The following is an 18,027-nucleotide window of genomic DNA, read 5'->3' on the forward strand; positions in this document are numbered from 1 at the left end:
TCTAAATACCACTACCAATGTTTTGTTTTATGGGAAAACAAAGCACAACAGAGTGGTTTGTATACAGAGCCATGCTACCCAAAATAAATGGAAGACTGATCAACCCTTGGCTCTTAATATAGCAAAGTGTTGTTCCCGTGATGGAGACCTTCCATGTTTCCTTTTTTGTTTTTCTTTCTTTTCCTTCTCTTCCTTGCTTTTGCAGTTTTGTGACGTTCTTCCTTTCCTTATAGCTAACTGTGAAGTAACCGTGCCAATAGAGTCTGGCCAGGAGCCTGTCGGGTCTTCCCTCACAAAGCCATTAGAGTTTGGCTCATCAGGCCAGTCCGATTGGGGAATCTTGCAGCTCCAGTAGGCATTCAAGAGAGGAGGGAGCTCGAGCAAGTGAAAATGACACCATCGAGAACAATTATAGAATACTAAAAGGAGGGAGCCTGGATTTGAACATTAATAACATGTTAATACTCTTACTGTTTATCCTTCTTTGTCTTACATTATGGATCAGTTTATGCCAAACCTATGAGTCATTGGCTAGCACTTTTTGTATAACAATCTGCCCAGATGATAGAATTGATGCAGCATCTTGTTACAGACACAAAAGATCTCATCCCAAATTAATGAAGCCCTATACAAGACCGCGCGACTTCCCATGTGTGGCTAAAATGGGATGTCACACAGTTCAAGTTTAGTTCAACTACACAAAAGGGAATGATGGATCCTAAATCTATAAGTTGAGTTCTTTCCTAATATATTGAGCATTCAAAACAAGGTATGGGTTAACATCTACAAATGCAACAATTAACAACATAAATGATTTTCATAAACTTGGAGTTAATTTGCAACATAGAACAAGATTGACACAAACCAAATAAACTATCTTTCTATTATACGAGCCACAAACTTGCACGTGACTAACCACTAGTAGCCACTGAAGTATTCTGTGCGGCCTTCACATGTAATGGTTGTTTTTGAAACACCATAGTGGAGATGAATCTTTGTCGATCAACTGGAACTCTCCAAAATAAAGATTTTGAAATAGCATTTGAAGCAAGGGGTGAAGTAGGCTTCTCGTGAGAAGGATCTGCTTTTGGAATCGACATTGAAGCACCTAAAAGGTAAAAGGTGCAAATTTTTTTTATAAAACATCAAGTAGTGGGTTGAAAAAAACAATACAACTGCAAAAAACTGCAATAAACAACTAAAAAGAACACCTAGTTGCAAACTGCAATGAAATACTTCTAGCATCTTCATACAATACAAAGAAATACCTACCAAAAATATTTTGTCTAGCAAAATAGTTTCAATATCATAAAAATGCAGTAATCTGGCTTAGATTTATTCAAGTAGTGGGTTGAAAAAAAACAATACAAATGCAAAAAAAAATGCAATAGACAACTAAAAAGAACACCTAGTTGCAAACTGCAATGAAATACTTCTCGCATCTTCATACGATACAAAGAAAACCTACCAAAAATATTTAGTCTAGCAAAATAGTTTCAATATCATAGAAGTGAAGTAATCTGGCTTAGATTTATTATGATCCCAGCCCAGGGCATGATTGAACAGTTAAGCAAAAGGCACCTTCAGTAGCATGGTTAGCAACAATATGGTGGAGTTGGATCAGAATAAGTGATGGCCAATCCAATTTTACCCGAGAAATCGGGTACGAGTAGATATTTTATAATGCTTCATCAGAATAAAGAAAAGTATAGTTGTGACCAATTAGAAGTTGGTGGAAATTGGATGCAAACGAACTAGAATTGGAGTAATCAACTATTTCTTTCTGAAGATGACAGAGATCTTGATGATTCTTCCAGATATATCTAGGTGAGGAAGTGGAGCGAATGGGAAGTGAGGAACCGATTGCTCTAATGAATGGTGGGTGTCTTGGAAATTCCAATGAGAAAAGGTCAGTTGGCAACGAAGAGCCGACGAGGTCATGAGGCTTCCTGAGAAGAGGGAGCTGGGGTTCCCAAGTCTTCTGAAGAAGTGAAGGAAGAGGTGCATTATTATGTCGATAAAATTTCACTTTGCTCCCCACCATTCGCTAACACACTAGTACAACAACAACCAAGTCTTATCCCACTATACTTTGCTCCCCACCATTCGCTAACACACTAGTACAACAATAATCATGATAAAGTATGAAATACAATCTAAAACCAGTTTAAAATAGAATGTTGGTTTTATTTTCCAATTTACTTGGCTGAGCAAAACATCTGCCATGCAATATCCAGGGAGCTACTTATTTCCTTCAAAAAGGCTACTGGACAAAAGCCTCAGCGTATCATATTCTACAGGTATGAATCTTTGGAAAACTTAAAAAATACTTCACTGTTTAGATTTAATATGGCGGTGTACAATTCAGGGATGGAGTGAGCGAGGGTCAATTCTATCAAGTTCTACTATATGAACTGGATGCGATCAGAAAAGTAAATTTTCCTATTTCTGCTATTCTTGTTTCAGTGTTTTTGTACTCAATGCTCCATTTGTCTCTCAGGCCTGTGCCTCTCTAGAACCAAACTATCAACCTCCAGTGACTTTTGTGGTGGTCCAAAAACGTCATCACACTAGACTGTTTGCCAATAATCACAATGACCAACAATCTGTTGATAAGAGTGGAAACATATTGCCTGGTTAGTTTAGCTGATAGCATGGTTTTGCTCTTTTTTTTTTCTGATGCATCATTTTAGACTTGTCAGGTCAATTCTATTTTGTATATTTTTTTCAAACCTTGTTTTCTCAATGGAGGTTTCGACCCTTGAAATTTCAGGGACTGTTGTCGATTCTAAGATATGCCATCCTACAGAATTTGACTTCTACTTGTGCAGCCATGCAGGCATTCAAGTAACTCATCTCACAACTAATACCTTTTGTATGATGTGCTTAATTTAAGATAATGGTGGCTCATTTGACAATACGATTTGACCATGCATATTTGCTTAAAGGGTACAAGCCGACCGGCCCATTACCATGTCTTGTGGGATGAAAATAAATTCACAGCGGATGGTTTGCAAACTCTGACAAACAACCTCTGTTACACGTAATTCTTCTAGTCATTCAATTCCCTTGTGCTACTGTTTGTATTATGTATCCCTTTGACCAAGGCGTAAACCTTCATAAATTTGCAGGTATGCAAGGTGCACTCGTTCTGTATCTATAGGTATTTATTCTTATTCTTTGAGGATATTTCTTCTAGTTTTCATATCTTGTAGCTTAATCGTGTATGTTCTTTGAACAGTGCCACCTGCTTACTATGCTCATCTAGCTGCGTTCCGGGCTAGGTTTTACATGGAACCAGAGACATCAGATAGTGGTTCTCTAGCAAGTGGAGCAGCTGCTGGGCGTGGATTTCCACCGGGTGGGGCACGAGCAACAAGGGGCCCTGGCACTGCAGCTGTAAAACCTCTTCCAGCCCTGAAGGAGAACGTCAAGAGGGTCATGTTCTATTGTTAAGCAGGTGGCACTCGGTGGACTACGTATTTATCTACTCTACGTATTTCTTGTTCCTGCATGTTTAGGCTCCATGCCTTAATTTACCTGATACTTGAGAACTTTTGGATCAGTGTATGCGTACGTATTAAACATACTTTGTGCTTTTCCACGTGATGGTATTTCCGATAATAAGGTGAATCTAGATGGATTCATCAGTCTGGATTCGCGGTCTGTGTCGATCGGTCCAGGTGGATTTTTTCTTTTAAAATTTATAAAGATGAAAATTTTAATGTGTTTGTGAATGTAACTCATTTGATTTTGTAATTAAGTTTAATATATATATATTTATTTATTTTTTATGGGCTCGTGATTTAATCTATCTAATTTATAATTTAAATATAAAAAATTTAATTTTTTATATATGTATTTTTATTTTTTAATAAGGTCGTGGATTGATCTGTTTAAGGTGCAACTGCAAATCACAGTTCTTTGTTTTTCTTACTTCTCCAGAGTTCGAACACTTCATTCACGAGCCCCACTGATGGCGCAATTAACCGTTCGTATATTCGTTGGAGGCCGGCCGCGGAGATCTTGCTCCAGTAGCTCGTGTCAGTCCTGCGTCTCTCGAAAAAGTCTGCCAATTTACTGCTGGCTTCGTCTCCGTCGGCGGGATTGATGTGAAAGCCGGAGACGCCGTCGACGATGATCTCCGCTGGCCCTCCTTGACTCGTCGCGAAGGTCGGCAAGCCGCAGTTCATGGCCTCGATGACCGTCAGCCCGAAGGCTTCGTACAAAGCAGGCTGCAGAGGAAGGTAAACCCTCTCAATATGTGCATTGCATTTCTTGGAATACGAGGCAGAGTGAGTGCGTAGCAGTGAACCTGCACGAAGACTTCTCTGGTGTGGGTCGGTCTGCGCGGCGATCCATGGCATCTGGCCCTTCAACTGATTCTTCTCGATCAGAGAATGCATCTTCTTGATTTCGCTGATCTCCTCCTCATCCTTCGATTCGGACGGCATCCAGAAAGCCAGCTGCCTCAGCTTCTTGTTCTTGCCGTACCAGTCCACCAACCCGGTTAGGTTCTTCACGGTGTCAAGCCTCGCCATTGAGAAGATGATGGGCTTCTTTCTATCTGCAAGGTATCCTCTGTTGGCCATCCATTGTGCTGTTAGTTAATCATAATTAGAAAGAGATTTGCAAGAGTTCTGATGGAATAGGCCTACATGTGCTCATCATTTTCTGTTTTGCTGTACAACAGCTCCTCAATGGCTGCATGAAATGAACTTAGACGCTTCAGCTTTTGGGTGAAAGGGAAGTAGACAGATTGATCAGCCTGGTTCGTATGTTTATTTTGATGTTATAGCATTCAAGACTACTTGCTGGCTGTTTCTTCTTACCAGGGTAACTCCAAGATTGCTTGCCATGAGAGATGCTACCAAGTTTCTATCAGTGTAATTTTCAATGAAGAGATCTGGTTCGCCTTCTAAGATGTCGACTATTTTATCAGCAGCATCCTAGGGAGGATCACGCATGGTCAAAAGAAAAACATTTTTCCTATCAACCATGACAAATCTTTCTCAAGCCTAAGGATGAACAACATGCCTGAGCATATCTCTCAAGGAAGGGGTAGATGTGGGATCCAGTTTCAGTCTTGAGAATTGGCTCAAGCTCTTGGCTGCATTTGGTGCCCTTTGCTTCTGGTATCAGCCTGGTTACCTGGTTATGAACAAATTGAGTTGATTGTTAAGTTTCCACTATAGTCTTTTTGAATGCATCATTATTAAAATTACCACAAGAATCCGAGGTTTAGTCGACAGTCCTTGCTGCTTGATCCTTTGTAGCAGTTCCTCCTCAAAAGCCTTGACTTGATCAAGAATATAGACTACCTAATGCAAATAGCAGCTAATCACCATAAGACATTATTCCACATTAAATATACAGGTTTTGATTTAACCTGCATACAAATACCTGTCCACTGGTGTCGGGCAAGCCGAGAACATCTGTTTGGGACTTTAGCAAAGAATTTCTCCATATTTACAGGATCTGGGGCTTGGAGAACCTCTGATAGATAATTCAAGGTTTCCTTCACTGTTCCTGCCGTGCCGCCCCATCCAATCTCCAATCCCCACTCCTGAATTCTGCACATTTGTAAGTATAGAAAAGCTTTTAAGTCTTATTTGCAAAACTGCACACTTATTTCTTTCAGATCTTATTCTATGCAGAAATGAATGATCAAGTATGTAGATCACCTATGTTCAAAATTTTGAAATGGCATGTTTTTAGGAAGATCACTGACGAACTCTTCGGCGTGTAGCAGTGCTGTCTGAAGCTTGTTCAGGGTACTGAGAGTTTCATTGATCATTAGCTTCTGCAGTAACAGCCAGGAGATTAAAAGCCTTTAACAAGTTCAGATGGCTTATTCAACATTTGATTTGCTCTTCTTACTTGGCCCCGATGATTAAGCTTGAGCAAGTAATCCATCAACGGCTTCAAGCTTTTGAAGTGTTCAGTGAGTCCTGATGACATGAATCTGGTTATGAACTGCATTCCTTTCCCCTGCCATGTTTCCATTGAATGTATAGAAAGTTGGCCAATTTGCACTTAACTGTGATTCTTTTACGATACATTTGTGATTCAGTTGATCGTGAAAAACCAATACCGACCATTTCTCATAAAAAATAGTTTCTTTGCACTTCAGGTGTTCAGAAGGTGTGATTTCTTCAACTGAGAGATTCTCTGAATGGACCTTCACAAACTCCCACATTCCTGGTTGAACCCTGACTGCAAATGCGACGACCAGAGGGAGAACAACAGCTTCCTGTCTGTTAATTGTTCGGTATCATTTCACTGCTCACTAATTATGTACAATCACAAAGCTGATCAGCTAAAAGTGAACAATTTTCACCAATAAATAGTCGAATCTCATTGGTTTGATTGAAACGATCCAGTATAATAGTATAAGACGTAAGATTAGATTATTTCAAAACTGTAGCTCAATATTAATCCAACAATTTCAACATCCTACAAGTATTGCACTCAACTGCTTACAAAGCGTTCAATGAGATTGCTCATGACCATCGCAGTGATCATGGGATATTCCATACTCATGCTACCGCTGTTTGCTTCTCATCATGGTCGTCAATGTCCAGAGCTTGCAAAAGCATTGGCCAAGATTCAGGAATACCCCCAGGCAAATCGAAGTCTATAAGCTTCCCTCGCTTACGGTAGAACTCTTCTACTGGTTCGCTCTACGCCAACAAAGGAATATTTTGATTCAATGCTATGATAGCATACAGTAAAGAAGCACATTATCCGGATATTACTTGTTCTATTTGTTTATATTATATGGTTAAGCAAAATAAGTGCAAATCAAGATGCTGAATAATTGTGTATGCTTGCTAATCTAGCAATAACTGTGTTCTAATTTCGCAATATATTCAATCATTAGAAGCTTCAAGAAAGAAACAGTACTGTTAATAGAAACCAGGAACGTGCTATATCAATTAACTTTCTTCAGAAGTAAAAGTAATCAGATCAAAAGAGAAAAAAAAATGGAAGGATTGTTGCATTACCATTTCATAGTATACATGCAGACGCTCTTTCACCACCTCTTCAGTGTCATCTGCTCGAGTGATGAGTTTCGACATACAATGTTCAGGAGGCAAAAGTGGGGCCATAGTTATACCTGGTCTTCCATGTTCACCCTTGATGTCGACAGAGGCAATATTAAAGTTACCCCTGCATTGACTGCAAATTCTTCTCCCAAGACATTTTGCGAGCAGTGCATCTTCTCTGAGCTTTAAGTTGACGACCAAGTCAATTTCTGCTACTCCCTCTAGTATTTCCTGGCATGTTTGTCATGTTTAATAGCATCAGCAGAAGAACAAGTTGCAGCCTCATTGTCATTCAACAAAATATTAGCTAGAAAATAATTTACTTATTTGCGATTATTTTGTTTATGTTTCTTATTTGACAAAGGTTACACAGGTTCTTCTAACACCTTGTGTTCACTCGAACTCTGGTTACCTGAAGAAAGTCAATTTCTGCAACTCACTTTTTAGTGTTTTCTACATGCATTTTAAGCAAAAGAATCAGTAGAAGATTTGCGAGAAGCAAATAAGCAATATATAGGAAACTGGTTCCTATTTCTTAAAAATTATGTTGATAATCCTGAATTTACTTAATCTGCAATTTTAAAAAAAAAACTATAATGCAAGTATATTATTAGATTAGAATCCTTATGATTCCTAAATATCTTATTTACATTATGTTTTCATTTTTAATTTCATGCGTTTACACTGGCACCATTGAAAGAGGGTAGAAAAACCACTTATAATGCAAATTGAGTTCTTGAGTTTGTAATGTTAAACTTACTGCCTGTCGTGTTGTTCGCGGAAAACCATCAAGAATAAATCCTGATTCACCTTTATTTACTCCATCTCCTAGACGCTTGGATAAGAGATTGATGATAATATCATCAGACACTAAATGTCCTCGATTCACAATTTCTGCAAGCTACATAGTCATATTGAGATGTAGTGAGCATGACAGAACCACTGAAAACATGTATACATACAATGCAGATTATAAGCAATCATAAAGTAATCAATAGGAGTTGACCTTCTATAGTATTGAGCAATACTTTCAGAGGAAGAACTGCAAAGTTTTTCTCTAATAACAAAAGCATATGAATGAACAATATTCAAATGACAAATATGTATGAAATCATTAGCTTCTCATATTTCGTAAAACTTCTCCTAGTGATCCTTCACTTTCAATTTTCCATAGAGAAATTATAGGGAAATCAATGTAACTAACCACCAGCAACACTTCATAACTGGTATACTCAGCACTCAAATAAGCTCATCATATAACCTAAAGTTGATAAATAATCTTATCCATTTCTTCATTACTAAGGAGCACTAGCTTTCGCTTTACTTACCTTGAAAAAGTTCAAGCTCATGCTTTTGATTAGTAGTTTTTAACAATCCTTTTTACATTCTATTCCTTTGTTACTAAGGAGTACTGGCTTTCAATGTATTCACCATGCCTTCCATTGCTATTTTAATTCCATTAGGTTTGGGCAATCAAACCTAATCCTATGGATATCTAATCCAATCTGATCCAAAATTTTAAATTATTTTGATTTTGGGCCAGTTCATGGTTTAAAAAAATTTGATGTTCAACCAAAGGATCATGACTTATACAAATTCATTTTTTCCTTCACACTCCAAGAATTGGCTCCTAGGAAATCACAGCATAAATTTATTTGAAAATGCATCTGAAACCAAGTATGACAGTTTGACACAACCTGAGTGGGTTTCAATTATCATTTTAGGTCACATCAAAGTACTTACTAATGTTAATACAAAAAACTTACTTCACCCAACAAAATTTCGAATTTATGTTAAAAATTTATAACTAAACATATCAAAAGGCTTATTTAATGTCATACAATAATAAATCTAGACAAATCACATGTGAGCATAATAGTTGCACAATGCAACAAAGCTTCAAAAGTAATACCATAATTCTTTAATGATACTCTTCCATCACTACTAATATTACAATCTATTGACACAAAAATTTCATGGAGCAAATTAATCATATCATTACCAATAAGAATGGCTAATTCGTGATTTACTATGTATGTAGTTAAATCCTGAATAAATTACATTTGAATATGATTACATTTGGGTCGGTCAAATTAATTGATCTTTTGAATTCCATATTCTTGTCCAATCCAAGGCCCAAATACCTTTTCTTTGACCTGTGAAGTAACATCAAAGTGATCCAAGATTTTGAGCAGGATTGGATCGATCAATAGGATCAGATTTTTACCCACTCCTGGTCAACAACGCGGACTGAATTCCTCATTTAGGTCAAATTGAACATTAATCGACCACTGTCCACTCGAGATCACATGTAAGAGAAAATCAGAGGCGAAAGGTCAAATAACAAGCAGACAACCTGTTTAGAAAGAGGGCTCGACGAGGCGAGCTCGTCCCGGACGAGATCACCGGTGGCGATGTGTGGCACGCCAAGGAGCCGAGAGAGGCGGCTGGCGTAGGTTCCCTTCCCGACGCCTGGGCACCCTAGGAAAACCCACTGCACGCTCGTGCACGCAGGATCCCTCGCACACACGACCCCTTTGCGGGCCACGCTCGGCGGACATGTGATCCCCGATTCAGCGACCACCGAAGACATCCACCTCCCCGCCGCGTTGAGTCTCAGCAAGCGGCTCGGGGCCGCCATCTCGTGCGATAGAGGAACTGCTCGGATCGGAAATCCTCCAGAGCCATATATATATACTAGAAGGAATGAAGGGCGAGGGCAAGAAGAACGTGGTCGATGCGGTGATCAACAGTCCAGTGTAGTCCGAAAATTTTCTTTTTCTTTTTTTTCTTGTATAAAATAAATCATAAAATTATTAATTGAATTTAAAAAAAACCAGTGAACTTTAAATTTAAAATATAATAATAATAATAATAATAAATTAAATTTATAACATAAACAACAACTTCTTTTGCACGGTATCACTGATGGATTGCACGGTATCAGTGATGGATTAGATCAACAGTGAACTTACTGAAATAATATCTTTTTTTATAATGATTAATTATAATTTTTTAATTTACTTATTTATATATAATCGATTAAATTGATAATGTGAGATCGTTAGACGATGGATTTCATTTTTTACTATAGAAAATGCTGAATTACATAATTTTTATTATAAAAGATGCTGAATTACATAATTTTTATCGAAACTAATCGAAAAAGGGAGAATAATGATAGATCTTTTAAAGGTATTTCACTAATATAGCATGAAAAAAAATGCATGATGAAGAATATAGCATGACACATTCAATACAATATGGATCCTATTGACATATAGGGTGAGAATGATGGAATCCACTTGCATTGAGTGTGAACTAGATGACTAGAAGGCAGCAGTGATCAACTCAAGCATATCTGCACATCATATTTCATTATTACATAATAATATGAAGTCGCATCACTCAACATTATACTGTAATAACAGGGTCATGTTTTCTTTCACATAATATTCATAATTTCTTGACGGTGATTTGACTAACTGATAAAGATAAGAAAAATGAGTAGGGCTTTAGGTTGTTTCTTAGGGAGCGGAGCTCGTCAATGTAGAGTAGGTTGAATACAAGATTCAACCTGCTGCGGCCGGAGAATCAGCTCATCGAACTCTGGTATGTTTTGCTCCTCCTCCTCCTCATGATTGGATCCTGACAAAACGGAGGAAAAAACATCCTCATACTTCACCGATGGTGAACAAAGAATACATTACCAGACAGCTCGTCCATGGAAGAGGCCAACACCAGTCGCATCGCAACACTTTAGCATATCCTCTGGCGGAGGTCTCCGCCTTCCGAGGGCGGCGATCGAGGGAAGCGGAGGAGGAGAGAGCACGGCGCCGGGCTGGGATTTAGAAGTTGCAACGCGAGGAAACAAAAAATGGCAAACTCTGACTCGGCCGGAGATAATTAAACCAGGCCGGGAGTACGGGGAACCGGGTCCCGCCAGGGACTGATGATTTGGTTGAAGGCCATGTTCGCTGGTTGAAGCGGAGCAGCCAATGGATCTGTTTCGGAAACTCGCAAGTCGCAACCAGGCATGTGCATGGGAGGAGGGATTAGCAGAAATGGTCGAGACAGGAAGCAGCCTGTTTGAACGATGGTTGACGTTGACCCAGTCGATTATCCGGTTGAATTAGTCTGGTTTTTACCATATTTACCCAAAAAAAAAAAAAAAGTGCGTTTGCCGGGAGTCGAACCCGGGTCTATTGCTTGGAAGGCAATTATCCTAACCGTTGGACTACAAACGCGTTGCGATTATTTTCACAATACTAAACTAAAATAATTATATCAACACTTGTTATACCTAACTAATTTTAATTTTTGGAATATGATTTAAAAATTTCTCACGGTAGTTGTACACATAGTCTTATAAAAAATAAGGAATGTTTCCACAAAGAGTTTTTAAATTATTAGGTAATTTTAAAAAAAAATCCTATGCGCATAAATAATTGAAAGATTAATAAGTTTTTAGAATAATCCAAAAATAACTTTTCTTTCCATTGTAGCTAATTTATAAGAAAGGTAATTCCTATTTATTTTTCATAAATATTTTTTAAAAAATACTTTTCTTTAACTCATCAATCTCAAATATCTAACTCTTTCGAACTAATTAATCTAAAGTAACCAATATCTACAAAAAATTTTCATCAATTATCAAAATAAACAATCCTGCATATCTTCTAAAAAAAATGAAATCTGCTATCCAACGATCCCACACAATCGACCCCACGACCATCTATAAAAAATAAATCGAGAAACTAAAATTATAAAAGAAATAAAATCCGTTACCCAACGACCTCACAATCATCTGTGAGGAAATAAATCGAAAAACTAAAATTGACCACGACATGAGAGAATATTATCTCAATTTTTAAGATTCAAACCCTTACCCTCTCGGATCGTAACCAACTCAGCTATATCCCGAAGCACAATCCAGGCATCATCAAAATATAATCAACTTGTCCAAATAAAGTCATTTAATCAATCATTTGGTGTTCCTTGTGTTTAAACCTCCAAGAAATTATAACAAAACCTAGAATACAAAAATCACAGTTTTTTCCTTACCATCCCTCACACATTTAGTTTTACACCCAAAAAAAAAAGACAAATTTGAAACGTTCAGTTCGTAATCAATTTAAATTCAAAGGTAAAATGCAACCGATGAAGCTCATCTGCAAACATCGGGTATATTTGAATCACTGGCGATCTGAACCGCGGCAGGAAGTAACGATAGACTCAGTTTATAGCGTGGAATGAAGGCAGAACAGCTACAAGCGGATCGCCATACCCAACAGCTTCTGCAAAGTGAAAAAAAAAAAGTTGGTGAGAAACAACAAGACTCAGTTTAGACAGTCTGTGTGAAGAACAATATTGTATATGAGCAATCATCTATCATGCGTGGGATTTGCATTTTAGTTTTAGTTGTAGCTGGCAAACATTCAAATGCAATTTCTTGATATGGTCTTGAATGATACCTCCATCTTCGTAGAGAATCTTTAAGACTTCTCCATCTACATCTGACTGAAAGGGAAAATAATGGTAGCTGATCAGATATATCGTAAAGCAATTCAGATAAGATAATCATAGCAGTATACTGAAACGAGCATTTTAATTCGGAAAAAGACAAAAGCATAAGAAGAACTGAGAAAGAAAACTCAATTTACGCACTAAACAATGGAGTTCGAGATGAAAAACATAAGAAAGAAATTGACAATGAAAACACACTCTGATGGGAAGCTCATTTCCACATTGGCCCAAGAAGCCAATGATTTGCCCCTCTTTGATGACGGCCCCCTAATATTTCAGAATAAACAAATGTTAGATATACTCTGTTATTAAGGATTTTTGTTTTTGCTTTTAACTTTTTTTTATAAAAACAGTGAAAAATATATATATTTTTCCCTTAAGCAACCTCTTTGCAGCTAGGAGGCAGTCTATTGCCTTTTATTGTTCTTCCCCTCTGAAATGTACCTACCTAAGAAGGGTAAAGAAAGGATTTGGTGAAAAAATAATAGCAAGTATGTTATGATAAGTGTGCAAGATTGTATTCAGGCATACCGATGGCGATGCTACAATAACATATGCATCATGACCCGAAGCTTCCAAAGATGCCAGCTTTAATGTCTTTGCTGCAGAAATGTTGACAAATGGGCTAGAAGTTTCCTCAGTAGAGACCTGCTCCATGAAAGAAGTGGCAGAAGCAACTGTTTCCTCCATTGGCTCACTCGGTATTGGTGGTGCTGTAATCAGAGATTCAACAGGAGCATAAACTGGACTTGGAGCAGATGAAATCCCTGTATCTCTTTTCAGGAACATTTCAAAATCACCAATCTGGAGAAAATCCAGAGCAGTGATTAGATGAAAATTTGGCTCGCTAATTGATTGTGCTATTTATCTCCAAGATTCAATGATCAACCAACACCGTAGGTGTCAGTATTAGGTTGATACACATTCCAATAGCATAACTATGATGTTACAATTGCTTTCACTGAACTGAATCTTTGTTTTTAGAAGTGAATTTAAGTGAGAATTCATGTTATCACATAGAATTCAGCATGATACAAAAGAGCAACAGATATTCAATTGATGAAATACTTCTTAATCTCACCATCGTATAAATGTGATTGCTTACCATTGATTAGAGTCTCGATGAAACACCATAGTTAAGCTAATACCTGATTTCACCTAAGCAAGCACCACTAAGTCTTGCATAATTAACTAGCACCTCAATTTCAATCTCAATAAGAAATTTAGAACATGGAAAATTTAAGCTAAAATCTTAACCTCTTCCCATGCATTAAATTGTTGGCCACACAATCAACCAAAACCTTTCCAAATTGACTATTCATGTGAATTAATTATTTCCACACACTTAAACACCTAGGTTTTAATCAGATGTTGGCCACACAATGTTGAAAAGCACAATCTGCTATTTAACCCATTTAAGCTTCCATTTCTCCCTGGAATCCAAGTAAGAAGTTGCCATTTTTCATTTCCAAGTTCCATTTCGAGAGCTTCATAGGCTACTATTTTCTTATTCTTTTTCTCCTATTGGTTTTCTTTGAAGGATTTATTTTCTCTCTCATTCAAGTGGGAGCTGTGAGCTTCACTGAGATATCAATTATAATTCTGAAAACTGTCAAGGGGCTCAAGCATCTCGGGTTGATCAAGAACATGTATTTAGTCAGTTCATTCATTTGGGTCATAAGGAATTATGAATAATTTAGCAATTATGAATCTGGAGTAAGATCAGTACCATTTCAAATGTCTATCAAAGAGGTAAGCCATTATTTGACTCGTTGGCACTAAGCAGTTATTATCTAAAATAAGAACAGTAGCATGCTGTTCCTCCCATATTTTTCCAAATAGGCCAATATGATCCAGGTTGATCATATCAGCTAGTTTGACCCGTCTAACCTGCTCACATCAATCAGGCAGTCCTCACCTAGACCAACTGGCTTGTCCACCAATTAGATTGTTTGGCCCACTCTAGCAGTCCAGCCCAATCAACGTGTTCAGATTGATCGGCATGCTTTGCCGAATTGTCCCACTCGAGCTGACCGCTCAACCAATCATTCAGTCAAGTTGGCTTAACCAGCTGCAATGGCTGTTCAGCCCACTGGACTAGCTAGACCATTTTACCTGCCTGGAAATTGTTTAGCCCGCTCAACTCATCCGCACTAATTGGCTAGCTCAGCCCAACTTGACAGGCTCATTGTACCTATTCAGCTCGACTAACCAAGTTCAATATCATGCGTTCCACGTTGGGGCATTAAGGATGTGATCGGTGCTTGTTACAGTGGCTAGGTTTTCATTATTGTAGATGGGTATTATTTCACAAGGAATCACAAATAAATATTGTTTGGTAAGGAATTACAGATGACCTTTTGGTGAAGAAGAGGGATTTGGTTTCTGCCCAATTTGGGCAGAACCAAAATGGTAGACAAGAGGTATCTCTCATCCATTCAATTTTTCCATCCTCTCTAAGTATCTATTCTAGTAAACAATAGTAAGTGGGTAGAACGAAAATAGTAGACAAGAAAGATCTGTCTATATAATCTATTCAAGTAAACGATAGCAAGGATGAAGCATTTTGCAAATCCACCCTCCCTATCATCCAACAGCTTAGTTTTCCATCCCAGTAAACATCCTCTTAAAGAGAACAATGAAAATTGATTAGAACTTATGGTGCATTAGTGAAGCAGCACATTAGCTTGCTTGGATGTATGATGCATTGGTGATGCATCACATTTACTTGCTTAGATGACCAAGGTACCTTGAGTTTCAGTACTTCAATTTGTGTCTGCTCACAAACATCCTCAACAAGTGCCTGCAAAGGAAAAGCAATTTGGATCACATTACTAGTTCTGAAACATATCATCACTCAGCAATGTTATTGTATTTTACTGGCCTTTTTAAACACTGAGAATAGAAAAATGAGCCTCAAGTGAACTATGTCCAAATTTCACCTTTAATTTGAATGAAATCCATGTTGTATATCTTCATCTTTGACATTACAATAGAATTGAATCAACAGGTAACTAGGTAAAAGAGATACCCCACTTTCTCAAAGAAGGAATTGGAGGGAAATTTTAAAAGAGAGAGAGAAGAAGAAGGACTGAAACAGATGGGATGTATCCAAAAAAAGAGAGGAGTAAATTTTTATTTAGTAAAATTGGTAGAGACATGTCCATGATGTTTTAACAATGATTACTGTACAAAATATCAAAATTTTCCATCGGAAGCATCTAATGCATGCCCAACCATGTCAAGTTGCATAAGCATACCTCTCTTCTGAAAGCTCCTTATCATGAAAATGATGGCAGTCCAGTTTCATATGATTGTAAGAGAGAAATGCCAAGTTAAATGGATCTAAAACAAAAAGAGGCGTGATTCTGTTGAATTAGGCTGATGGGACACCAGTAATGAAGCAAAAGCAGGTGCAAGCAATCATTTTCCTCTTTAGTCCTTTCATTCACTATTAAATATTTTCCTGTTCTGTTCCTTTTCTACCTGATCTGCCTGAAGAGATTTCAAGCCTTTCGTGCTCATAAAAGGGATATTTAATTGTATCTTCAAGGGTCTTGGTGATTGCATGTGATTTCATGCTTTTATGTTAGTCTAATGTTCAGCTGCTCAACAAAAAATCTCACATATATCAGAGGAACTTCTATTACAGTTTATGAACAAGCTAAGGTAATGGCTAGGAACTAGGAAGACATCTAAATTACAATTGTTTCATTTTCCACCTAAGATTCTGTACTTTGTAGCTGCAAATGGAGCGAGTTGCCTCATAGTCATTGCTCAAACATAGTGGCGCCTTTGTCATTGTATCGTATACATATTTTGCTAAAGGCTAGAGTCTCAAAAAATATCACCATGCATCACTGAGAGAAATCAAAATTTCCCTTACAAGTAATTTCCAATTTCCATAGGGAATGTTTAATACAGATTTGGTCTATGAAAATAACAAAACAAAGACAAGCAAAATCATTACAATATTGCAATTAAGAAACAAAAGGCTGAGGTTCAAAGAGACCTCTCATGAATTATGAGCAGTAGTGCCACATTGAAATACCAAACAGTGAGTAGTTCATTAGAAACTAATTCTTTTAAAGTGTGAGTTGCTTTTTTCTCATTTGGGCATCAAAGCATGGAAGAAGTATTATATCTTGAATGCATATGAAATAAAAATATATATCTTTATTTGTAATCAATCAGCAACAACAGAAGGAAACAAAGCCGCCACAAGTAAGAAACGGTGAAAACTGGGAACATTTGAGGTCAAGCAAACTAAGACACTTTACCTAACAATAATAAAAAGTAAATCATAAAGAATAAGGTTTTTGATCAGTTTCAGACTACATTATATATTACAGTGGCATTAGATCTAAAAGCAACAAAGCGCAGTGATCACTTCAGTTGCCAATAACTTAAATAGAGAGAAACACATAAGAAAATTAGCATATAAAACTCACAAAACCTTCTTACATCTATGCTGAATCAAAGCACTACATAGCCATAAAAGCTTTTGATACATCTGGAAAGAACTAGACAAAAGTTTGACCTGGAATCCAATGGGAAATGTTGACTGCTGAACATTTTTCTGCAGTGACCCACTTGAACTCTTCTCCGATGTGTCAGCTGCATTAAAAAAACATAACTTGCTATAAAGATGATCCAAGTGACTTATGTCTTAAAGCTCAAATCTGAACCTAACTTTCAAGAGAAGCAAACAGAAAGACTTTTTGTCCTAGTCAATTTAAGAATGAGAAGCATCATCCAAACCTAGTATGATATTTCCAAATAATCTTTATTCCAGTCTCATAAATAATAGATTTCTTCTGTGAAAGCTAATGATTCATGGATTTGCACAAACAGGCACATCTTCATGATAGGTCAATTACATAAGAACAGATGGTACCCGGGTTATTTCCTGAGTGGCCGGTCTTGCTTCACGACCGGCCAGACCCAGTTCCGAATATCCCCGAGCACTAAATGGGACAGCATCCCCGAGCACCACCGAGCACAAAGTATGTCAGCACCACCGAGCACAAAGTATGGTAGCATCCCCGAGCACCCAATAGGGCCAGCATCCCGAGCACTAGTAATCCTTCAAGGACAATCTATTCGGGCTCGGAAATTGCATCTTATGTGCTTGGTGAAATTGGTACTCGACTTCAGCTCTGGGCGATCGAGCAGACAGGCGCCACCCACGTGGAGATTCTCTTCAACGGTTATCGCCCCTTAGTCCCTTAACTTTCTTACAAAGGGATAGTGATTGAGTATGTAGCAATCGACGTGGAGATTCCCCCAATGATTGTCACCCAACCGCCTTTCAAAAGGACAATAGGCGGGCGTGCGCTACCCACGGAGGCATCTTCAGAGGCGCAGCTCAGAGGTTGTCGCTCCTCTGTTCCCTAATCGTCTATTCGAGGATATCCACATGGAGATTTCTTTTTAGCAGCTATATAACAAT

At 37.8% G+C, this 18,027-nt stretch overlaps 3 protein-coding genes, 1 non-coding gene and 1 pseudogene across 4 annotated transcripts; 1 reads left to right on the forward strand and 4 right to left on the reverse strand.

The window, feature by feature from the left end:
• Positions 1-1,817: 1,817 nt before the first annotated feature.
• LOC141819135 (protein argonaute 1B-like) lies at positions 1,818-3,604 on the forward strand (the record flags this gene model as incomplete). Its single annotated transcript, XM_074706493.1, has 8 exons — positions 1,818-1,909; positions 2,238-2,300; positions 2,369-2,432; positions 2,501-2,636; positions 2,774-2,847; positions 2,949-3,043; positions 3,132-3,163; positions 3,242-3,604. Coding segments are annotated over 8 exons (771 nt in total), but the record flags the coding sequence as incomplete, so codon positions are not given.
• A 310-nt stretch (positions 3,605-3,914) lies between these two features.
• On the reverse strand, positions 3,915-5,797 carry LOC141819137 (sucrose synthase 7-like; annotated as a pseudogene).
• A 608-nt stretch (positions 5,798-6,405) lies between these two features.
• Positions 6,406-9,701, reverse strand: LOC141819136 (putative adenylate kinase 1, chloroplastic). Its single transcript, XM_074706494.1, has 4 exons — positions 9,406-9,701; positions 7,810-7,950; positions 7,008-7,280; positions 6,406-6,683 (listed from the first exon to the last, which is right to left on the reverse strand). The coding sequence occupies exons 1-4, from the start codon at positions 9,688-9,690 to the stop codon at positions 6,540-6,542; spliced, it is 843 nt and encodes a 280-aa protein (XP_074562595.1). The 5' UTR covers positions 9,691-9,701; the 3' UTR covers positions 6,406-6,539.
• A 1,523-nt stretch (positions 9,702-11,224) lies between these two features.
• On the reverse strand, positions 11,225-11,296 carry TRNAG-UCC (transfer RNA glycine (anticodon UCC)). The gene has a single exon. It is a non-coding gene; the product is annotated as a tRNA-Gly (tRNA).
• A 704-nt stretch (positions 11,297-12,000) lies between these two features.
• Positions 12,001-17,192, reverse strand: LOC141819138 (uncharacterized; the record flags this gene model as incomplete). Its single annotated transcript, XM_074706495.1, has 7 exons — positions 12,001-12,346; positions 12,524-12,569; positions 12,774-12,842; positions 12,961-13,023; positions 13,107-13,379; positions 15,325-15,378; positions 17,116-17,192. Coding segments are annotated over 7 exons (644 nt in total), but the record flags the coding sequence as incomplete, so codon positions are not given.
• Between the last annotated feature and the right edge of the window lie 835 nt (positions 17,193-18,027).

Source organism: Curcuma longa, unplaced genomic scaffold (genome assembly GCF_044706935.1).
Source record: "Curcuma longa cultivar G26 ecotype Majalengka, Jawa Barat unplaced genomic scaffold, ITB_CL_G26_1.1 contig_27901, whole genome shotgun sequence".
NCBI lineage: Eukaryota > Viridiplantae > Streptophyta > Magnoliopsida > Zingiberales > Zingiberaceae > Curcuma > Curcuma longa.